Source organism: Dendropsophus ebraccatus, chromosome 5, assembly GCF_027789765.1.
Source record: "Dendropsophus ebraccatus isolate aDenEbr1 chromosome 5, aDenEbr1.pat, whole genome shotgun sequence".
Classification (NCBI taxonomy): domain Eukaryota; kingdom Metazoa; phylum Chordata; class Amphibia; order Anura; family Hylidae; genus Dendropsophus; species Dendropsophus ebraccatus.
Genome location: NC_091458.1, coordinates 88,827,907 through 88,852,676, shown reverse-complemented (window position 1 = coordinate 88,852,676; position 24,770 = coordinate 88,827,907). Strand labels below are relative to the sequence as shown.

The 24,770-nt window shown below is 39.9% G+C and overlaps 1 protein-coding gene across 1 annotated transcript in view; it reads left to right on the top strand.

The window, feature by feature from the left end:
- UGGT2 (UDP-glucose glycoprotein glucosyltransferase 2) overlaps nucleotides 1-21,948 on the top strand; it is a 218,606-nt gene extending 196,658 nt beyond the window's left edge. The window contains exons 33-39 of the mRNA XM_069970680.1: nucleotides 4,752-4,836; nucleotides 6,122-6,304; nucleotides 7,931-8,091; nucleotides 10,411-10,525; nucleotides 14,334-14,450; nucleotides 20,308-20,452; nucleotides 21,112-21,948. Coding sequence (XP_069826781.1) covers nucleotides 4,752-4,836; nucleotides 6,122-6,304; nucleotides 7,931-8,091; nucleotides 10,411-10,525; nucleotides 14,334-14,450; nucleotides 20,308-20,452; nucleotides 21,112-21,134 — 829 coding nt within the window. The 3' untranslated portion in view covers nucleotides 21,135-21,948. The remainder of the gene's footprint in view (nucleotides 1-4,751; nucleotides 4,837-6,121; nucleotides 6,305-7,930; nucleotides 8,092-10,410; nucleotides 10,526-14,333; nucleotides 14,451-20,307; nucleotides 20,453-21,111) is intronic.
- The last annotated feature ends 2,822 nt before the right edge of the window (nucleotides 21,949-24,770 follow it).

The following is a 24,770-nucleotide window of genomic DNA, read 5'->3' as shown; positions in this document are numbered from 1 at the left end:
CAGGAAATGGAGGTATTGAGCCCAAAGGGACTAAATGAGAATTGTAATTTCAAAGTATTTCTATAAATAAGATATTTGTATATAAACGGCATGCTCCATTTGATGTTTAGATTGGTGTTCTATGATTAAGATACATTCTCTACTTTTCTACTTTTTAACAGATGTAAGATGTCGCAAGAGGCTGTTGTATATTTAATGGTGATAAGTAACACTTGTAGGAGTGACAAAGAAAGCGACAGCTCCTGAAACATTGTGTAAATATCATGGACATGCTGGGATTCATCTCTCCTCTGTGAAGAGTGCCATGAGCTGAATCAGGACGCATTGAAAGACTTTGTGCCGCTACCAATGCTTTATTTTCTTGCTATGGAATTGTACATATATATGCGCTGAAATTGGAAACAAATTAAACTTACAGCAGGCTAAAAGGAAGCCTTTTGTGCTGTGTGTTTCTTTACATGCATATTAAGTCTCTGTCAGGCTGTATATTCACAAATTGTTTCCGGCGCACACATTGATTTTAATGAACTGTTCTTATCCTAATTGGCTTTATTTGGTCCATTTCCCAAAACATAAGTGCTTTCAGTGTAAGACTCAAAAGTGTGCTGTTTTCAGTTCTATAGATCTTGTTGTGGATTTACCATTGCAAATTTTGGTGCAGAGCCTGATGATAAACACTAAATAACAATAAAAAAATTGAAGTTGTGGATCTGCAGTTTCCACGGCAAAATCTGCAACAATTCATTTTGATTACCAATTGAGGGGAAAGGGTTGTTTTTTTATATCATGGTTTAAAACAAAGCTATACTTGAAATCTAGGTCCAGTCTCCAGAAGGCAGCTTTGTAGTCTTGTGCTGGTTGAAAAAAGAGACAAAATACAGGAAGTCCAGGTTATCTGTGCCCTCAAAGAGAAGCCAGGCATGTGATTGATGGACACTTTGAGTCATGACACACTGTACTGGTCAGAACTTCCTGTGTTTAGTCTTTACAACCAGCACAGGACTAAAAAGCTGCCTTCAGCAGACTGGACCTGGATACAAGTAAGTATAGATTTGTTTTAAAGCATGATACCTAATAAATAAATATTAATGTAAATTGCAAAGTTACTTTATACCACATGCCCTGTTGGTTTAGATTCTGAAAATTATAACAACAGGAACCCTTTAAATTCTAACTGGTCAATGACCAGGTTGCTTCTGCCAGTGATATGAAGGAATAATTTTATGAGAGTAAGGAAAAAGTGTCAGGCGGTGCTCTGCCCTCTCTTTACAATGAAAAGCAGTTCTCGCTGTTGCTTTCAGTTATAAAATTTATTTATTATCTACCATGTTAAGGTAGGGAAATGAGCATATATGCTTGAATGGCTTGCATTTCAAGGTCAACCAATGTTTTGTGGCTTAAAAAGATGAATTCATAAGCTGAGCTTGTGTTGTAAAATGACAATATTATTGGGCATGCCAGAATACATCATGCAGACATTTAATCAAAAGATGATTAAGTTATATTTCAATCTTTTCTCCTTCAGATAGTTGTAGTTAAATTTTACCTTGTTACGTGCTTCATATTTTCAAGTGAAGAGGCAGAAATGCTTGTACTGTGAAATAGTGAGGCCTGCTGCTGTTCCTCCAAATTTCATCATTCTGATTTTATACAGACAGATGTATGCGTAGGTGTATATGAGTGTGTGTGTAATTTTGTTTCTACAAAATTAGACTATAAAAAAGGAAGGATAATATTTTAATATTTATCAAGTACTCAGATTATCTCTGCACTTAGGCTACATTCACATCACATCCGGCACCATTCCGTCTACCTTTTCCGTTTTGGAGTAAGCAAAACGGAAACTGTTGGATCCGTTAAAATCCCCATAGACTCCCATGATATATTAGTGTGCTCCGTTTGCCCTAATTGTGCTCCGTTTGCATGCAATCCGTTCAAGATCCGTTTTTTTGAACGGAAGAAAAAATAGTGTTTGCAGTGTTTTTCTTTCCGCTTAAACGGATCACGAACGGAAAGTGCACTTCCGTTTTTTTTTTTACATTGTAGTCAATGAGGACGGATCTAAAACGGAAGGTATTTCCGTTTACATCCGTTTTTTTCATCCGTTTTTGCACTGAGCATGCGCAGAAGCAGCAAAAAACCAAAGAAGAAAAATAAACGGATAGAAAAACGGATGCTGACTGATGCAAACGGATGCAAACTGATGTACAAAAGTCAGTTTTTTTAGCCAAAATACAAACGGACCATTAAAAAAAGATGAACGTTTTGCAATCAGTTTGCATCAGTCTGCTCATCCGTTTATGCTCATCCGTTTAATTAATATAGACGGATCCGTTAGAAACAAAGAAAAACGCTAGTGTGGCCGAGCCCTAAGGCAGTATATACTACTCACAGAAAGGAATATTTTGCTAGCAGGGGAAACTTTAGGATGAACCTGAAATTGACTCTAACCTATACAGGTGAATTTAATGTGACCTTCTCTAAACTTTTAAATGCACATGTCCACCTGTTCAGTGTCTCAGTACTTTTTGCCCAATCAAGGAGCTTGTTAGGTGGTGCTTGGTGGTGGGATTACAGTGTGTCCAGGTGTGTCTAGTCAATACAGAACTGCCCTAAACTTTCCTAATGGTACAGGGACAAGCCCATACTAGTTGAATTACATCATTAATCATGTGATTGTGTCCCTGCATGTACAACACATGCCTTATTCCTTTTTCATGGACGACAATGGCTGCTGAAGACTGAGGGACCTCAAATGGAGTAGCCTGCAATTTCTCCAGACCTCATTCTCATAGAAAACTTATGGGATCAGCTGAGTTGCCGTGTAGAGGCTCATAATTCAGTACCCCAGAACCTCCATGACCTGAGGCCTGCCAATCAAAAAGATTGGGGTGCAATCTTATGCAGACAATAAGTTGACTTGTGAAAAGCATGAGACGTTATTGTCAAGATCTAAGTGATTCTCAAGGGCTCATATCAAGTTATTACGACACTGACATTTTTTGTTGGGGTATACCCACCACTGTTGTTGGCTTCTGTTTCAACAAATTGTTTGAGATGAGGAAATCGCCATTGCATCCTTTTACGTCAATGCCCTACTTTCATGATAATGTATCACTGTATGGGGAACTTTTCAAGCTTTCCATAAGTTTCACCAACAAGCCAAATATCTTTTTGTATGTAATGTATTAAAACATATACACAAAAGTAAATATACAAATAGAAAGTTACTGGTAAATGACAGACAGACATGGGTTCTCAATAATAGCTGATCACAAGTAAAAGAAATTTTACTTTGGTTTATGATGTAAAACCTCATTAAAATAGTCTGGAAGAGTCTTTACAGTATGAGTTCCTTCTGTTTAGGACTGTTTGCAAAAGCTGCTTGGCCTAATAGTATGGGAACTTGGAATTATATAGCACCGTTATACCATCACTGTATGAGACAGTAAGGAAGACTTTGTGCAGCCTTGTATTGCTGGGTTATTTGTGTCCCTCTGTTTTTTGTATAGCTTTTTTCTGTTTACCCTGTATGACTGTTCTGATAACCTTTATGACGCTCCTCTTTACACTATTTGGCAGTTTTCTGGTGCCATATATTTGCCTTGTAAACCAATAATTGAGGTCATATTATTTGGAAATTTATTACATTAGTAATGAATTGGTGTAGATTTACAAGAGTAAACACACACACTGCTGCTATATCACCATACACCAACAGCTGTATTACATACATACATACATACATACAGACACGCATTTTAATACTGGTTATTTCTACATGTAGTATCTGTATGCAAACTCCTCACAGTCATATGACTAATCACATGGCTATGACATCACTGAAGGTCCTGAAGTTTCCAGGGGCTTTGACATGCTGGAATCTGGAGGTGCACATGACCTCCATATTCCTCTCCTGCCCGGCACTGATCAGTGTCTGACAGGAGAAGGAAGAGGACTGTGCAGCTGTACAGTAGCTGCACTGTTCACTGAGCAGTCGAGCACATGTGTTGGGCTGCCCTGTCTCCTGAATTTAAGACACACGCAATGTTTAGCAGAATGTTTTCTTGCTAAAAAGAATGAATGTGTGTGTGTGTGTGTATGTGTATATATATATATATATATATATATATATATATATATATATATATATGTGTGTGTGTATGTATATATGTATGTATGTATATAATATAAAAACGGCCATCAAACATTCTGGTTTCGGCTATAAATGTTTACTTTGATGTTTAAGTGTGAACAGAACCTTAAAGGAGAAGTCCAACCGTATAAAGGATCCCACAGGCGGCTGGGGCAGAGAAGAGAATAACAAGAAGGCCTTACATACCTCTCCCCGTGCCCTGGTTGTGCCGTGTGACCGGCTTCAGGACCATTACCAGAAGTATTTTCCCCCGAGTTGAGATGACTTCATGACTCATGGGAGTGCCAGTCCCCTTCGCCAATCAGTGACTGGAGCGGCGTCCCGTCCCAGTCACTGATTGGCTGAGCTGGCTGTCCATCAACCCGGTCATGACGTTGGCTCAGGTGCATATCCCGGAGCCCAACGGGGGTCCCAGAACAGTGATCATTTGCAGCAGAGGCACGGGGAAAGGTGAGTTAGTGAGGTTTGTTGTTTTCACCTCTGACCCTGCATTTGGGGAAAAAACTTCCTATGGCCAGACTTCTCCTTCAACCATTTGAAAGGTTTGAATAAGAATTTCAAAAGAATGTAACTTTTTTTCTTTTCTATTTTACAGAATTATGATGCTTTCCGTTCTTCGACATACAAAAACACCAGTGAAGTTTTGGTTTTTAAAGAACTACCTATCTCCACGGTTTACAGTAAATATGTGCTTACTTTATCTACCAGACCTGTCTTTTGCTGTTTTAGCAACTCCTACAGCTTCTACAATCTGTTCTCTGATCAACATGATGTAACTTTTATGCAGAGTAAACTTAGTGCTCACCACTGATTGTCTGTTTCCACAAGTTTTTTTTCTTTTTGTAAATGTTATTGATTTTGCAATAATTATGCAAAGGGTAAAGGCCGTGACCATTGTTCCCTCAAAGGTTCAGCAGCCACTAAGCGAAGTGGTAAGCAAGCTAGACAATATTCCAACATTGATGGACAACCCAAAAAATTATAAACACATTGGTAAATGAGTCAGAAGCTAACATAGCTTTATACAAGGGCCAAATTATCCCTTCTCACCATGACCACATTTACAATATCTACTGCAAAAATCAATGTAACCAATACCCCCCACCCCCAATACAGTGGCCATATGGCATTAGATACTGGTATAATATTGCAGCTCTGCAGCCTGTAGAAGTGTTGTTTTCTTTCTGGTTTCTTTTTTCGAACAGCCATGTGACTCATATCTTTAGAGTTTGGTGTCCCCATTTTTGTACAATCTGATAATAACATCAATACAGTAATAATATCCTTGTGTCCAACCTGTGCTCTCCCTAATAGTAATAAGGAGAGTTCTCAGTGGAACAGAAATGGTCTGTAAGTGTCCACACTTAAGGAGAGTCACTACCCCTTTGACCCACGTCGATAGACCTCTCACTAACCAGCCAACACCCTGCTCTGCACTGATGAGGGGCAAAAAAACCCAAAATAGCTATCTGCAGATGGGAAATCTTTCCTTTTGGAGAGATTGTTTGGCTTGGCATAAAATCCCCAGTCAATGTTCTAAGGCTCCGAGCGAGACTTGACTTGAAGGGACATCTCTTTGCTTAAGAGGTGTGAGAGCTATTTTTGCATTTCCTTTCTTCCCAGAATTCTCAGTGGAGCAGCAATGGTCTGTAAGTCTCCACGCGTCTTTATGACGAGCTCTCCTTAAGGAGAGTCACTACCCCCTTGACCCACGTCGATAGACCTCTCACTAGCCAGCCAACACCCTGCTCCCCCAAGTATAATGGCCTCATGCATGCACAGCTTCAAGAGATCTCTGGACTGGCACACAGCTTTTTTATATTTCTATAGAATTATAAGTAAATTGCATTGCACTAAAATAAGTACCAAACAGTAATACAAAAAAAATGTGTTCAGCATTATTCATAGTGTGTTAGCGCTGTGTATATTTTATATCTGAATGTTACTGTTGATCTTTGCTTGCAGGAAATAATACCACACATGGCCCAGGAATATGGATTCCAATATGAGTTAGTTCAGTACAAGTGGCCTCGATGGCTACACCAACAGACTGAGAAACAACGCATTATTTGGGGTTACAAAATCCTCTTCCTCGATGTTCTATTCCCACTTGCTGTAGACAAAATAATCTTTGTTGACGCTGACCAGGTACAGTTTTGTGGGTCAAATTAAGCATGTCCTTCTACTTAGGTGCCAACTTGCAGACTTTGTGCAGACAGTAGTGTGAAAACCGATTTTACTCTTAACCCAAATATCAAGCTTAGTAGCAAGCAGAGTGAGATTGTGAATCCATCTCAGGTAATTATGTGAACATTCTTTTAATCCCAGAGGGATTTTAGAAGCTCATTACCTTTTCTCTCCAGTCTTTGCAGAATATCCTTGCAGAAGGCTTTCGTTGCCGCATTTTCCATTCCTCCTCCTTTGTTCTTATAAGTTTAGGATGTTCAGTGTTTAAATGATCTGTGTCTTGCCTGTAGCTCCCAAGGAAAGGAATTTGATCTTGCGTTTAATGAGAAAATCGGAAGAACGAATGCTTCACAGATCCTTACAAATCCAAGCTAGGCCCTGGAGTTGAGACATATTTAATCCGAATATTGACAGTTTGAATCCAAGCACATCCTTAAATAGTTTATTTGGAAAAATGTTTCTTTAACCACTTTTGCCCTGGATTCTTCCATCTGCTTGGATCAAATGATTTTTTTTTTTTTTTTTTTTATTTGCACTTACAATCTGATGTGTAATATCTTAAAGTACACACAAGACAAAAAGAGAACAATAGTACCTCAGTATGTCTGTGTAAATGACATGTCACATGGCTGCATTGTCTAATGTTTGCTTTGGGATACTGCAACCCTTACGACCAATGGACATTATGTGGAACATCATTACATGTGACATTGGATAATGATCATTTGAGCAGTTGTTGTATTACATTTTTTTCCCTGAATGTGTAGTTTGGAAAGCTTTTTTGAAACAAGCTAAATTTGAGAGATGCTAAATTTAATATTTTAGAGGAGATTGTATCTCTCCCTTTATACAGTTTTAGGCTGGGTTCACACTACGTATATTTCAGTCAGTATTTTGGTCCTCATATTGCAACCAAAACCAGGAGTGGATTAAAAACACAGAAAGGATCTGTTCACACAATGTTGAAATTGAGTGGATGGCCGCCATATAACAGTAAATAACTGCCATTATTTCAATATAACAGCCGTTGTTTTAAAATAACAGCAAATATTTGCCATTAAATGACGGCCATCCACTCAATTTCAACATTGTGTGAACAGATCCTTTCTGTGTTTTTAATCCACTCCTGGTTTTGGTTGCAATATGAGGACCACAATACTGACTGAAATATACGTAGTGTGAACCCAGCCTCAAAGGGATTATCCAGCACTACAAAAACATGGCTACTTTCTTTCAGAGACAGCACCTTTCTTTTCTCCAGTTCAGGTGTGGTTAGCAGATTGGGTGTGGTTTTAAACTCAGTTCCATTAAAGTAAATGGAGCTTAATTGCAAACCACACCTGAACTCAAGACAGGAGAGGGGGAAATGTGGCCATGTTTTTGTAGCGCTGGATAACTCTTTTAAGCTTCATTCACTTCAATGGAACTGAGTTACGAAACCCCACCTAAAGACAAGAATGGTGCTGTCTCTGGAAAAAAGTGGCGATGTTTTTGTTGTGCTTGATAACCCCTTTAAATAATAACAGTCTGGCTACCTGATTTCTTTAAATAGTATCTATACTTGACTTTTTATCATTTTGTGCCTAGATTGTGAGGACAGATTTGAAACAATTAAGAGACTTTGACCTTGGGGGTGCACCCTATGGTTACACACCATTTTGTGACAGTCGAAAAGAGATGGATGGATATCGATTCTGGACGTCTGGGTATTGGGCATCACATCTTGGACACAGGAAATACCATATCAGGTAGTCAAAAATTAATAAATAATATGCAAATTTGAAGGTGGCTTTTTATAGCTTTTATAAAACACACCCCTGGTTTAGACAACTAAAAAAGGGAAGGGGTAAAAGTATTCTGAGATTACAGGGCCACTTTAACACTCTCCATGACATTGCGTTATATCCACACATACACAGCTTTGCAGCATACATAATATACTCCTAGCTCTGCTGCATCATACACCCAGCTCTCCTACAGTTGTGCTCAAAAGTTTACATACCCAAGCAGAAGTTTTGTTTTTCTTGTCCTTTTTTTCAGAGAATATGAATGATAGCACAAAACTTTTTTTCCCACTCATGGCTAGTGGCTGGGTGAAACCATTTATTATCAAACTAATGAGGTTTCTCTTTTTAAAGCATAATAACAAGAAACATCCAAATTATAAGTTTACATACACCAGTGCCTCATAACGTGTATTGCCCCCTCTAACATCAATAGCAGCTTGAAGTTTTTTGTGGTAGTTGTGGATGAGGCTTGTCATTTTCTCAGATGGTAAAGCTGCCCATGCTTCTTGGCTTAAAGCCTCCAGTTTCTGTAAATTCCCGGGCTGTCTTGCATGAACTGTGTGCTTGAGATCTCTCCAGAGGGGCTTAGAGATATTGAGGTCAGGAGACTGAGATGGCCATTTCAGAGCCTTCACTTTGGTCTGCTGTAGCCAAAGACGGGTCCATCATGACAACCAAACATCCAAATGACCTTGATCAAATGCTCACATACCCTGGTGATTTTGACCAAGTTTCCTGTGCCTTTGTAGCTCAAACATCAGCAATCAACCTTCATGCTTTACAGTAGGAATGGTGTTCCTTTCATCATAGGCCTTGTTAACACCTCTGCAAATGTAACATTTATGGTTGTGGCCAAAAAGTTTGTTTTCAGTCTCATCACTCCAAATGACCTTGTTCCGGAGGTTTTGAAACTTTTGTCTCTGTGCTATTTGGCATATTGTAGGCGAGATACTTTGTAGCATTTACACAGTAATTGCTTTCTCCTGGTGACCCGACCATGCAGCCCATTTTTTTTCAAATGCCTCCTTATTGTATCTTAAAAACAGCCACACCGCTAGTTTTCAGAGTCCTAGATTTCAGTTGGTTATTTGTGTTTTTTTCTTTGCATCCTAAACAATTTTACTGGAAGTCCTGGCTGAAATTATTGTCTATTTGTGTCAACTTCAGTGCATTTTATCAGGCCAAAATCAGCAGAGTATATGAGCTTTTGATCGGGGTCATTTTGCATGTTTTTGGTTGTCATGATTGACCTGTCATTGGCTACAGCAGAACAAAGTGAAGGTTCTGGAGTGGCCATCTCCGTCTCCTGACCTCAAGATCATTGAGCCACTCTGGGGAGATCTCAAGCACGCAGTTCATACAAGACAGCCCAGGAATTTACAGGAACTGGAGGCTTTTGCCAATAAGAATGGGCAGCTTTACCATCTAAGAAAATAAAGAGCCTTATCTAGAACTACCAAAAAGTCTTCAAGCTGTCATTGATGTTAGAGTTTTGGTTGTCATTAGGATTTAAACAGTAGTTTGACAATAAATGGCTTCACCCAACCACTAACCACGAGTGAGGAAAAAAGTTTTTGTGTTCTCAATTATGTTCTCTGAAAAAAAGACCAAGAACGATAAAATTTTGCCGGGGTATGTAAACCTTTGAGCACAACTGTGTATCAAAATACACACACATTCACATCTCTGTTACATTATACCCACAGACACAAAGTGCTACAATGCCAATATAAAGACACACCTCTGCTACATCACCATACACAAACAGCTCTGCTACAGTACGTACACACAGACACACACCGCTGCTGCATCATCACACACAAACAACTCTGCTACATACAGACACACACACACAATTTTAATATAGGTTGCCCCTACCTCCAGTATTTTCAGGGAGCCCTTTTATTAGTCATGAGACTAATCACATGACTTTGACATCACTGAAGGTCCTTTAGCTCTGTTTCTGATGAGTTTCCTATGGGGCTTTACATGTACATTCCTCTTATGCCCTGCACTGATCTCACTGATTGTTGTCTGTCAGGAGAAGAGAGACGACTATGCAGCTATCAGTCACTGCACATGTCACTCAGCAGTCGAGCACAGCAGCTGAAACAGTGCTTTGCCCGACCATGAGGGAAGCAGTCAGGGCAGACTGACACTGTTGGGTAGCCGAAATAAAAGACACAGGCACTTTTTAGCAAAATATTTTTGCATCTTATAAAGTGAAAAATATGGTACATTACCAACTGCAATGAAAGGCCATACTTTTCTGTTTTGCAGTGCTTTATATGTAGTGGATCTTAAGAAATTCAGGAAAATTGCTGCAGGCGATAGGCTCCGTGGACAGTACCAGGCTTTAAGTCAGGATCCAAACAGTTTGTCTAATCTGGATCAGGTGAATATGTTATTATCAGACAATAATATGACTGTAGCTTTAATAGTTAACATATTCTTTTTATTGTTTGTGTTTTAAAATACTTCCCTCTTATTACTGACTTGACATCTGAGCTTCTATCTGAAACCATCTTCTTAAAAACTCACAACAGTAATAGGTAATAATCCTTCCTATATACAACATTTTGCTAGTCTTCATTAAAAATGTCCCACCATTTCCTGTTTGTAGAATGTAAGCAACTCTTTCACATAGCTGACATAGATACAAGAGCACACTGTTCCTGGCTGCTGTTAGTAGGGAACTAACGGCATCTCTTCTCTCTCTGCACTTCTCCTTCCTTTTCACAGTGTTTAGAGATCCCAGTAGGGAAGGCAAGGCAGGTCTATACAGCCAGGTAATCTGTACTAGAGAGGAAGGGATCCAGCCTTTGTAAGGGAACAGATAATACAGACAGCATCAATCATGAGACATACTGTAGTAGTGATCTCACACAGGCAGCACCAGTGTGTATGTCAGCACAGGTAAGAGAAAAGCTCTTGGGCTGTACTTTAAGGGATAAGCAGTACAGGGATGAGGCTCTGCTAATTCATGAGATCTAGTGAAGGCAGCAGCATCCTGGACCCACAGAACTCACATCCAGCATGTATTACAGAGAGAGATGTGCCCACATGAGAAAAGCCTGCAACTAGAAGCAGGTTGTATTCTGCATATCAAGTGATCTGGAGATGAATGAAAGAATCAAATTACAGCCTAAATTAAGAGCTTTAAGAGGGTATTCCCCTCAAAACTTTTATTAATTAGTAAAATGTAAAAGTATACTTACATGCATTCTGCAATATGCTTCCATTTTCGTTCTTGCGCCGTTCTTCAGCTTGCTGCGCCGATTCTTCACCTCAGATGTAGAAAGAAGCTTCTGTCCAGGTCCACTCTGACACGCTCCTCTTCTTTACCTCCCTCCGTCCGAGACTGGGTCAAGCGATCTGTGGTTAGGGTTAGCTAACCAATAAGAGCTAGCCCAGCCCACAGCAAACATTACATTGGTCACTCGGTTAGAGCTATCAGATGATAGACACCAGCTCCAGCTGTTCCCCCCCCGGACGCGAGTGCCGCCTCTGACAGCTCCCCCTACACTGTCCCCGGCCACCTGTGACAACCACACTAAACCCCCGCTCCCCCTCGGACGCAGGTGCCGCTGCCCGCCCACACTGTCCCCAACCGCCAGTAACATCACCCCCCCCCCCTCTGGACATACCTGCCACCGCCTGTGAGAGCCGCACCCCGCCCCACCGGACAATCACACCCCCTGTGCCCCGTACGCAAGTGCCTCTGTTCCATGTTTCCATGTCTCGCATTGTCCCACTGCAGCTGCACCCCGTTTTCACCCCCACAGACTTCAGCCATAATCAGACCTCTATAGTCACCTGCCGCATCCCCCCTGCTCCTTATCAGGAACTACACCTATATGAAGTTGGCTGGCTCTGCAGCACTGTGATGGGAGTTGTAGTTCTTCAGCAGCTATCAGTAATATGATTTCAGAGAGAGCTTTATATTACTGATAGATGCTGAGGAACTACAACTCCAAGCATAGTGTTCTTGTACTGCATAGTCAGCTAGCTTCCCACCTCTGCTGTAGCTCTTTAGATCACAGAAAGATGTTAGTGAAGTACTTTGTCAGCTCTGCTACATCATGGACCATTCAGGGAGAAGCACGGCATGATGGGAAATGTAGGTTCCTGGCTGGCGCCATGTTGGATATAAATCGGCTTTTGGAAAAACTTGTAACTCAGGAATGGCAGCAGCTAGAAAGACGGGGGATGGCTCAAAGTACTCAGAGGGGCTTAGTGAGTAAGAACAGCTGGGTTTGGGAGCATTTTATTTTTTTAGCTTTGGGGGGGAATACCCTTTTAAACTAACTGCCTAGGCTTAAATGGTTGACACTCATTTAAAGCACCTTTTACGTGCCTCAATGAATGTGCAGGCATCACTGGGCCATTTTTGCAGCCTTTAAAGGGAAACTATGAGTAGGCTAGACAAATCTAACCTGCTGATGGCCCCCTACTTGACAGGAAGGGCTGTTCCCGTGCACTAATCATTTACCCCACACTCCATTAAAACTGTTTGGCGCACTGGGGCACTGTTAGGAGCACTGCCCCCATAAAGCCGATCCTCCCCGGACAGCCAGCCCCTTCTAATGATAATCAATGGAGCGGGCAGGGCTCCTAACGGTCTTACCATACCGAGGAGTAAACGACTAAGTGTGTGGGAACAGTGCTGAGCATGAAGGTAGGAGACATACCTTCCTCCTCAGTGGCCCTTGCACAATAGGGTCCTATCAGCAGGTTTGATTTGTCTGCAGGTTTGATTAGATTAGTTTAATTTATTTATGTTGGCTGCACAAAGATCCGCCTATGAACAAACATTTCCTTATTAATTAACTGATCCATTTACGCAGGCCAATCGAAAACAAGGATGGTTATAAGGGACCTATACAGTGCAGCAGAATGTTATCCTTGTATGTTTTTATTGAACGTTTTAGAGAGTTGTACAACAGACAGTAAGTCTAAACCCTCCCCATGTCAGAAGTACCGAATAAAAGACATGTAAGGAGACATCCAATTGTACATATCAAAATGAGACCAAAGTGCATCATAAAGTAAGAAGACCAGGTGGTCATAAGTGCAAGTAATCTAAACTATTACCTGTTTGTCCAATCTGCAAAATAGTACCATGTTGGACACCTACCAAAATATGACAGTTGAATACAGCAGAGTAATGCAAAACATTAGCTCATGAGCTCAATTTGGAGAGCCAGCCAAACCAAAGCATCTCTAGCTTACTGTATTGTTATTTGCAGTTGATAAGAATTTATACTGTATGTTACTCTAAAATGTAAAAAAAAAAAAAAAAAAATGCTAACATGAAAATTTGAAAGTTTATTTGACTAGATCTGGTTTTGTACCTATGTAGGAGGCTCCATTGGATTACTCCATTACAGGTTTTATCCAAAATAACAGACAAAATAGCGTATGCTGCACTCTTTTGTCTGGTAAAATGCTAGAAACTGGTCAGACACCATTAAAATCAATAGGTTTCTTCAGGTATTGTTGGTATTGGGATGCAACAGTTTTTTTTTCTGTTGCCCCGTCCAATTCTGCGCCAATTTCTGTATGGAAATGTTCTTTTCGGACAAGGAATTTGGTACCGATTCCCTGTTCAAATCAGCACCAATTTTAGCCATATGAAGGGGTATTCCGCTCAAAAATAACCTTTCATATGTTGCTGGCCATGGGTATAATATTGCAAACGGTATACTTTTAACTTTCTGCGCTCCTCTGGTTTTGGCCTATGTAATCATCAGGTCCCTGGCTGAGCTATCCCACTTCCGAGGTGGACTTATATGAGTGAGAAAGCCTGTTCAGCCAATCATTTTCATAGACAGGATAGCGCCGCAGTCAGTGATTGGCCAATTGGGATGTCCCTCAGACAAGTCTGTCTCGGAAGTGGAAGCTGGATTGCTCAGCTGGAGACCCTAAGATGATGTAGGACACCAGGGGTGTGTGGAAAGACAAGAATATGCTTTTTGTTGTGTAATCCTCATGGACAACAGCATATGAAAAGTTATTTTTGAGTGGTATACCCTTTTAATAAGTAATAAGTGGATAAGTAGGAATTCTGAAAATCTAATAGGATGGAGCATAGCGATAACCAAACTGTAAACCAAAATGTGTTTTACATATTGTATCTAAGTGCTAACATCTTATTGGTCATTAAAGATGACGTTCCTGATTTCTTTCACTGGTTTATACAGGACCTACCCAACAACATGATTCACCAAGTGGCCATAAAATCTCTACCTCAAGAGTGGTTGTGGTGTGAGACCTGGTGTGATGACAAGTCCAAGGAAAAAGCCAAAACTATAGATCTGGTGAGTAAATGTTTGAGGAAAATAACACCTCATTGATTCTAAAAAAAATTACTATCAAATGGTACATTGGTAACTGGGTTTCCTTGCTTCCCCAAAACATTAAGCTTATGTGGTAGCATCCAAAGTGTCTGCCATATGTTTGCTGTCATTGCTGTATGGCTTACTATAGGAACCTTAAAGTGTCACTGTCGTGAATTTTTTTTTGCAGAAATCAATAGTCCAGGCGATTTTAAGAAACTTTGTAATTGGGTTTATTATCCGAAAAATGCATTTTTATCATGAAAAAGCAGTTTGAAGCTCTCCCCCCTGTCTTCATTGTTCTCCTATGGAGAGAGCTAAAGAAAAGACCAAAACAGGACAACAAAGAGTTAATCTACAAATCCCTCACGGGATATCTCCTGTGACAGTCACCAGTGACCTGTCTGAGCTCAGATTACAGCTGTCACCCAGCTCCGTGCCTGTAATCCTCTGTTATCTGCTTTCTGCTGCCGGCTAACTCCCTCCTTCCTCCTCCCCCCTCCCCTCTCCCTAGAGCAGACAGGGTACGTCTCCTGCAACAAGTCACAGTTTTCAGATTTTTCAGAGTGGATGAAAAAGAGGAAGGAGGGGGGGGGGGGGGACCTGGGAAAAGGCTTTTTACATGCAGATAATGGCAGATTTGGCTAATAAACCCAGTTACAAAGTTTCTTAAAATCGCCTGGACTATTGATTTCTGCAAAAAAAAAAAAATAATACGACAGTGACTCTTTAAGTAGGCATATCACATTTCAGACTGAAATACGTATTAAAGTATCATTTTGTGTTTTTTTTTTTTCAATGTTTAATATATCATTTTGTGTTTGTTTGTTTTTTCAATGTTTAATATTTTTTTTTACTTATATTGTGAGCCATATTCAACTGGGCTCTATAGAATATGACTTTATGGCTTGCAAGGAGAAGAAAATCAACATGTTGAACTTTCGTACATTTTCAGTCCTACTTGGTAACTGTGTATTAAGAGCTACAAATGCATAAAACATGTTTTACATGTAATAATAAAAGCAGGCATAGATGGGCAGCCAGGCTTGGACCACTGTGAAGCTTTCTTAGTCTAGTCCCCAGAAGGTCATTCATTTAATAACTCTGGCATCACATCTTCATTATTCTCCCCAAATGTTCAATTCAACTTTTTCAGTAGCAATAAAGTAAATAACCTTTTTTTTGTTTATCTTCATCATATTTGTTCATCATAAGTAGTGTTTTATAACATGCGTATTCCTTTTGTCTTTACTCATCACTTAGGTGACAGGTCATCATCCTTTCACCTCATATCTGTTTGATTAAAGACCCCAATTTCAACAACTCATTTTAAAAAGCTGTGGGTTGCCAGATGGCACCACCAACTGGGATAGATGCTGAACAGGACTTTACCTCAAAATGATGTACATCTACATTATGGAGTCTTATAAGAGTTACAGAGAGGGCTCGGGAGTTGGGCCCTCTATACCTTACCGCTATCCGCGATCTTTGTTGCCAGCTATTTTAACTGTTAAATGCTGCTGTCAATTCTGACATGTGCATTTAAGTTAAACTGGCGTCCTTGCCTGTCAGTCTCTCCGCAGAGCTTGCTGACAGGACAAAGAGCTGTGACTAGTCACAACCCCGATGACTAGTTCACGCAGGGGCGTAGCTAGGATTCATGGGGCCCCGTAGCAAAAAACTGTATGGGGCCCCCATACACACATATTATATATATATATATATATATTCGGTATTGTGGCACAAAAAAAAATTCTCTTGTGGCCAGAGGCAGAATCCTGCGTGCAGCCACAACAGTGACTGGCAGAGGTGAAAGCTAATGTATGCTTGTTCTGTCCATCCACTGTATTAAACTATAACAGCCTATTAGGAGCCTCATGGTTATATACATAGGTTCAGGAGCAGACTACCTTTTTCTTAACCCCTTATGTACTGCAGTGTGTAAGTGACCCAGTGTTCTCTTACATGCTGCAACACAAAAAAAGGGTTAATACAGAAGACAATTAGCTCTCTCCTTTACTACTCCTGCACTAATAACACCTGACCTTTGCAGGAGCTCAGAGAGCAGAGGTCATAGGTTATCAGAGCAGCAGGCAGAGAGCTAATTGTCTTTAGCAAATTAACTCTTTTTTTGTGTTGCAGCATGTAAGAGAACACTGGGTCACTTACACACTGCAGTAAAATGGGGTTAAGCAAAAGGACACAGGAGGCTCTTCCCTGTGCATCCCGGGCCCCCTCCCTCCACGGGACCAATAGCAACCGCCTTCCCTGCCTCTATGGTAGCTACGCCACTGAGTTCAAGGCTCTCCCCCTGTCTCTCGTGTGGCATTAAAATGCATTTTACCGCACATGAAGCCTACAGAGCCCAGATCCCTTGACACTATAAGAGAGCGGACTGCCAGACATGTGCAGCCGTTCTGGGATTGATCCCCTTTAATCTATTGTGATTCCTAATCACATTGCTGGGGGTCTCCACATAGAGCACTAAATCAAGTGTTCTTTTCCTTTATTGGAGAACAATTTGTGCACCTCAAGGAATCTTCTTCAGTTGATACTACAAATAACACAGATTAGTTCTACCTACTCAGTATAGTGTGTAAACCTGTAGTTTATGTCTCAGTGAACTCTGTATGTTATCTTGCGGGCATTGTTCCTAACATTTGCCATAAAGTAACTGCACAGTGTCTGTGGATTTTCCTGGTCATGTATTGGGTCAGTGATTTTGGATTAGTGAAGTCCCTGTTTGCAGTCTGCTAGTTAGCCTTAATCTGTTGGACCTTTTGTTATATTACTGATCTGTCTTGGTACTATACAGTTGTTTTTGGTATACAGAATTTGCTTTGTACAGTAAGCTTCATGTTCCGATTGCTTGGATATATCCCAGATCCCATATATCTTTCTGACATTTTGTTTTCCTTACAGTGTTAGAAAATTGGTTCGTCTTTGTTTTCTATTCTTAATCGAATGCGGCAGCCTCTTGTTCCACCTGTGCCTAAAGGGATCAAGTCTAATAAGCCATGGGAAAGATCTATTCCGTAGGATTGGAATTTTCATTCTATAGCAAATGTGTTTGAAAGAAAATGTACAGCACACCGCCTGGGAGCATGTCTTATTCTGTAAATGCTCAATTTGTGGAAGTCAATAAACTATTCTGTAATCTGTCAAGGGCTAGAAAGTAGAATTGCATTATTGCCTGGGGTGTTCAGACCCACAAAAAATGACAGCTATTCAGACAGCACCTTAAAGATCTTGACAGCCTGTGGCATAATATATTGATTTAAAGAGATATCTGCAATAATATGAGTGTTCAGGATACATTTGCAGTTATTGTGTTGTTTTGTGCTTTGAAGAGAAAAATAATTTCATAGTGGGATTTTTATAGCTGGTGCATTTACATCTTCCTTTGTAATATTTTGGTGTTTTATTAGTTTTCAGATCATGCTTTCCCTGATATTCACACATCAATTTAATATACAGCCCCATTTAAACAAACAAGAGAAAACAATACACCAGCTGTGTTGGTTAAGTGGTGTGCTATATTATTTGTGTGGGAGAGAGTTCCGGGTCTATGTTCTGCACATCACACTTTTATAAACAAAAGGGTATTAGCCTATCAGGGGTTTAAAGTGCAATTTCACATCTGAATTTAATAGTAAGTAGGCTCTCTAGGAATAGGTATATGATATAGTATATATGGTCAAGTAAATATGCTGGTTGTAAATAGTGGTATATACTGTCAGAAAAGTATTGGGATACTAGAAAAATAGATATACAGTAATTAATACTTATACAAAAGCATGACTTAATATGTAATAGTTATTGCTAGTAAAATATATAAAAAATAAATAAATAAAAATGAAATATAATATAATTTAATAATTCATATACATGATATAAAATACATAAAAAGGTGCAATTCATAGAATCAGAGCTCTCATGGATGAGCTCATATAGTGTCCGATTGTATAATATGTAGAGCCAAGTTCAGCTGTCTGTGCCGGGCCCTTTGTGCAGGCAGCTGATAAGAAAATATATCTGTTTTGTAGATAACATATAGCCTGTAGTTATATCAATCAGTCAATTAGATAATGATTATTAGTATAGTGATATGGTAGCGCTTCTTTCAAGACTTGTGAGTTATGGCAAATGTAGCGCTTGTATATGGTGAAGTTCAATTGCGTTAGTTATCTCTGTATATATGGCTCTGTATCTCCACAGTACAAGGCACTTATTGTTTCCATGCAGGAAAGTAGTTAAGTAGTGTTTGAAATATTGGTTCCTTTATAGGATGTAACTTATGCACACTGTAACCCTTAGGAGACAGATCACACTCGTCGTGCAGAGAATGATGCATAGAACATTTGGGTTTTTAAGGGCAGATATAGCAGATAAAAGCATATATTCAAATATTGATGGTGGATCATCCACCTCTCACCCGACTTCCAGTGGTTTGTAAAGATGTTACTGTCAGGGCGTCTGCATGTTGGAAAAGCGCGCACTCATTCAAATGTCAGTTGGCAGTTCATGTTGACGTACTACGGCTGTAGGATTGTTTAATAAAAAGTATGTATATGGCTCTGTTATCCTCAGGCGCAGAGACAGTAGAGCACTCGGAGTCAGGGTTTAGCCACCATATTGTAGGGGTGTAGCAAACATACAAAATAATTAACAATTTCACATCTGGTCACCCTGCACTGTATGTTACAGTTGCAGCCCCATCCATTAAAAGCAAGAGCAATGTGATCACAAAGCTGTTGCCCAGTTCAAAACACACATACACACACATACACACACATACACATACACACACACACACACACACACACACATACACATACACACACACACACATATCACATTAGAGAATTCTAAGTCACCTTTTCAATCTTTGCTCTGAATGGAGAGTGTCTACAAAGGGTGCCCCTCACCCCTACCCTCACAAGTTTTGAGTAGGCATTCTCTAATGCTGCATTTATCTTATGGTAGTGCTATATACAATTTATACACTAAGACCATGTTCCACATCATTTATTAAACTCCTAAGGCCGGGTTCACACAGCGTATGACACCGGCCGTTCTGTGACGCGGCTGTGTAACAGAACAACTGATGTCGGTGAACTTCATTTCTTTTAAATTGGGATGCAGGTGCAGCGCCGGAGCCGCACTCTCCATTATCTGACCAGTCAGTGATGTGCAGCCGCTATTCAATGACATGTAAATTTTTTCTACGGCCATTAGGGATCCCTGTTGGAGTGTATACTATGCATATACACTCAGCCTGGGATTCCCTCTGACTGCAGTGCAATGTAAGATTTAGATTAATAGAAATTTTACATTGTGTGAACGTAGCCTAAAAATGCATCTACAATACCCTCAAAATGTGTCCCATTTATTTTTATTTTTTTTCCAACATATTTTTTACTGCTGAAAAACTTCAGAACCGGAGTGGAGAATCAGTGGTTGCCTCATATGGTGAGGGGAGCTCAAAAACAGCTGCATCTCTGCCTTATGCGGCAACCATATGAAGGGCAGAGCAGGCTGTAGGCGTCTGGGGTATGGAAAAAAGAGATGTGGTAGAGTGTCGCTGTGCCCAGAAAAACACACCACCTTCACCCGTCTGGCCCGACCTTGTATCCCACTGGTCTTACTGCACCTCCTTCTCTGCCTCTCAGATCTTACTGCTATCTGATGTTTTTTTTATTAATTTTTATTTGGTGTGCATTAGAAGAGGGGTCATCTTATACGGTGAGTATACGGCGAGAATTACATAATGAAAGGTTGGTTAAATCTTTCTTAATAGTTATGTTGGTCTTACGTGTTCTTCTATCTTATACCACAGTGCAACAATCCTAAAACTAAGGAACCCAAATTAAAAGCCGCAGCGAGAATTGTTCCAGAATGGACAGACTATGACAATGAGATCCGTCAGTTTTTGAAAAGGATGGAGGAGCAGAAAAAAAATTTGACACAAGCATCTCCTAAAGGTAAGAGAATCTACAGAAGAATGAGTTAATTCCAGCCTCTGCCTTCTAACCAGAGGCTTTACTATACACAAGTAGCGATGATCGAACATCGGAACATCTTAGGTTCTATAGAACTCGAACTTTGTCGAACCTTCCACATTTGATTCCCGATGCCTTCCCGGTCCCTGGGATGTTCGGAATGTTCCGATGTTCTATACACAAGATGTTCCGATGTTCTATACACAAGGTTTTAAATACACTTTTTAAGTCTATGTCTGGGGTGGTAGACTTTCTCATTTTGGATAAATAGCTTAACAAAAACATAGATCTTTTATTAAATATGCATAAAAAAAATATTCAAAAAGGACCCCAATTTTGAATGTTTAATTCATATCTAATAAAAGAGATGTGCATTGCCTTCCCCTTCCTGGTTTACAGATGCACCATAGTTCATTTGTGTGTCTCTATACTGTTTTGTTTAAAACAATAAAATATGGGATCCAAATGGTTGAGTATATCCTGGATTTCATATATCTTTCAGCCACACCCCAAACAATCTGCCACATTATTAGTATGTATAGCATTATCAGAAGTGTCAGAAATTCATGGCCACCAATAGCTGTTACTACTGGCTAACTGTAAAGGCATCCCAGTGTCTCATTTTCTCTTGTTTTCTGCAGACTTGAATCATGATGAACTTTAGCAAATTTCAGTTCCACAGTGGAAAGTGAAGTCCCCACTATTGACTCTTCATTCTGAAATGGAGAATAAAGGAGACTCTTGAAATAGTTGGACTTTACCAGCAGGAAACTAGGATTGATATGGACCATTTTTCTTTTGATAAGAGAGAGACATGTTTCTTTATAGGAGTTTTTTTTATGAATTTAACATTTATTTTTGGGGTAATTTTGTTAATAATTTTTATGTCTGGTAATACAGGGATTGTAAGAAGCATTGGAGTCCCAGGCACAGGTCTACCTTCTGATTCTATAGACTACAATATATGGCTTGTATTCTGTGATAACCTCCATTCACATGTGTTTACAGATTTTGTAATGGGGAACACTATAGTCTATAGTGTAGCTGGTTCTGGGCAGATTCATCAGCATTGTTGGTAGCATAGGTGGCATTTATTTAAGCGTTGTCCATGTCATAGTCTTTCACATTTTGCACAGGTAATGGCAAACCTTTTTAAATATTAAGACTGTTATATAGCAGATACCAGCTCTGCCTTGTTATCATGTTCTTGTCTGACCCCTTGTTGATAATTGAGCAAGATATATATATATATATATATATATATATATATATATATATATATATAGTCATCCAGTTGTTTTTCATTCACTTTTCTACTGACTTGCTATTAAATGTGCCCATTTGTTCCTATAAAATGCTGTCACAATGCACCAATATTATATCAATGTATTTTATTTCTGCTGTAAATTTAAAAATGTACAGATCATGTAGTTACAGGCATTGTTGCTATAAATGACATCTGTTCCCATTGACTTGTATGTAATTGGTTTGTTAATGTGTGAAGGGTGAAGGCAAAGCTGCCTACTCTCATTCTCCTGGAGGGACATCTACTCCAGAAGCTTTTTTTAAAAGCAAGTGCTATTACACAGTATGTGTGATGCTTGGCAGGGACAGCACCAGTATCAAGTGGACTGTGACTGTTGTGATCAGCACATTCTATGGCAGTAATATAGCTCTATAGGGATACATATACTGAATGGTCATCTCAAAAGAAAACTTCTCTCCTTTGTCCTGACTGGACGCATTTCACTTGTTAGCATTAGCTGTACATCTATACTATCTGAGAGCAGTCTTGGGCCTCATTCATATGTCTGTATTTACCATCGGTAATTGCAGATCTGCAATTATGGGCAAAGTACAGTCCCAGTGCCATAGGCTCCTACGGCCCTATTCACACATGCATGTCACAATTTAGTGATTTGGCTGTGACCTGTGCTGCAAAAAAATAGTGGCATGCTCTAGTGGGGACCGTAATTGCAGCCCAGACACCCCAATAAAAAGCTATGGGATTGTCCATAATTTGCAACAGAGGTCCAAAATGATAGCTAGTGAAATCTTTTTTACCATTCCACTTCCCACCTTTCCAGACATGGAATAAAAATTGCAGACATTATATACAGTCCAAAAAAAAAAAAAAGAAGAAACATGTGAATGTAGCCTTAGGCTGTTTCCTCTTGCTTATATTTTTGTACTATAGAGGAGCATAGCCCTTAGGGCTATGGGAAGGGAACCAAAACTTGTATAAGGCCCCTTCTTAAGAGAAGAAATTTGTGTAAGCTATTGATACAAGTGTAACCTAAATTTTGTTTCAGATAAAAACTCCTCCTTACTCCCCCCTCCATGCTTCATTGACACCTGGAATCCGAGTCCCAAACGGGGTCAGGTATGGGAGGGGGGACTAAGGCGGTGTTACAGCTGGCTGCACTTCAGGAGCTCAGGAAAGCCTCTTTGACTCTTTGTAATATAGATTAAAGCGATTTTCTTTGTTCTGGAAGTACAGACAGATATATAAAAGTTACCATGCATCCCCTTGTCCTAACAGCTATCTACCAGTGTCAGCAGTTTGGAACGTGAATTGCAGCTGACAGATTCCCTTTAAATATTTCCTTCCTGTTTACCTGCTAATTCACATAGATTTGGCCCATATAAAAAATAAATAAGTAAATAAACTTCTTATGCATTATTTCCCCTGTAGAACCACCATTCTATTTTGTACAGAGACAGCATTACTGTATTTGATTGACAGTTATTTGTTTTAGGAAAGTATAATATTACTCTTTGAGTGCTAATCACGAGATTCGTGCCTGCACCATTTTTACAAGAGGAAAACTTTTTCATCCAGGCAGGTAGGATGTGGCTTGCTTAACCCTTCCATTCCAAGTCTACCCATTGAATATAATTCTGGAAATATGGAGTTCCTTCTGAATACACACATTTTGTAAAATATTCTTCCATTTAGCAGCAACATGTATTTAGCTGTAATTTGCCTTTAATGTAATTATTCAGGGTTCACACTGTGTGAATTGAGTATGATTAGCTCTGCACATTTCTTTACAGATTTCAGGGAAAAAACATCAGAATTTCTAGCTATTTCTGAAATGACAAATGATTAGGAGTAATTGTGGCTGATGAGGCATTGATTACTTTAATTAAAGAACTTAAGTTCTGCTTCAGTGTCATGGTTGTGCAACATTTTACAAGGATGGAGCACCATCATTCATTACAACAATAAAACATTTACATCCTCCATATGGGGCTGAAGAGAAATCAGAGTCGCATACACGTTTATGTAAGTGAGTTTATGCTTTTTATGCCTGAAATTATGGAGTTTGCTGGTATAGAATGTCTTACATTATTAGCCATCATGTACTTATGACTCCTCTACTGTATCTCTGATGCAGCAATTGGTTGTACACGCAGAGGCTGTATGGCTCTATGTACAAGTCAGCCTACTATGTGCATGAGTCAGACGGGTTCCTGTAACACAGTAGACAGAAAACAGCCAGGTCGGTCCCGTAATTGCAAGCTGTGTAGAAAGGAAGTCTCCAGCTCCAAAATGTAAAAAGCTTCAAACGTTATTTCATCATATGAAAAACAAGGATAAAATAGTACGCCTGTGCGTTTCAAGGTGCAACATGGTTAAAGGGTTGCACCCTGAAATGTACAGGGGTACTATTGTGCATGTGTCCTGTTGCCGTCCTTGAATAAAGCAAATATTAAGCTTTCTAGGATTGATGACCAATCTTTATGACAGGTCATTAAGATTAGAATCATGTGAATATGTACATGTACAAAGCTGCAATAATAAGCAGACGTTTCTTAAAGTAAGACATTATAAAGTAAGGACCCCAAAAATGAAGGGGCGGCAGCACCAAACACAGCTGACTGGACGGGTGTCAGTAGTTGGACCCTCACTGATCCATAGGTGGCCATACATCTTCAATAACTGACAGTTCATTGATTCTTTAGCCTTCAGCTATCTCTCTTATCCGGTCCCTGTCCTCCTTATACACAGGAAGGTTCGGCATGGCCAAGCGATCTTGTGTTCTCTGTGGAGAAGGGAGGGTTAAGCCTCAGCCAGAAAGCTCTTACCACAGCTAATCTCCCAGAACAAAGGGGTTGCATAAAGATTTTCCGTCCCTACCATCCTATCTCCTCCAACATCCTGTGTGTCGGGTCACTTGGGACAGCCCCAACAGTGTATAGGGACCATAATACTGATGGTCTACCTTAGGGTTGCATTCACACGTACAGGAGCTGCAGATTCAAAGCAAATCAAATCTGGGCCATCAAATCTACT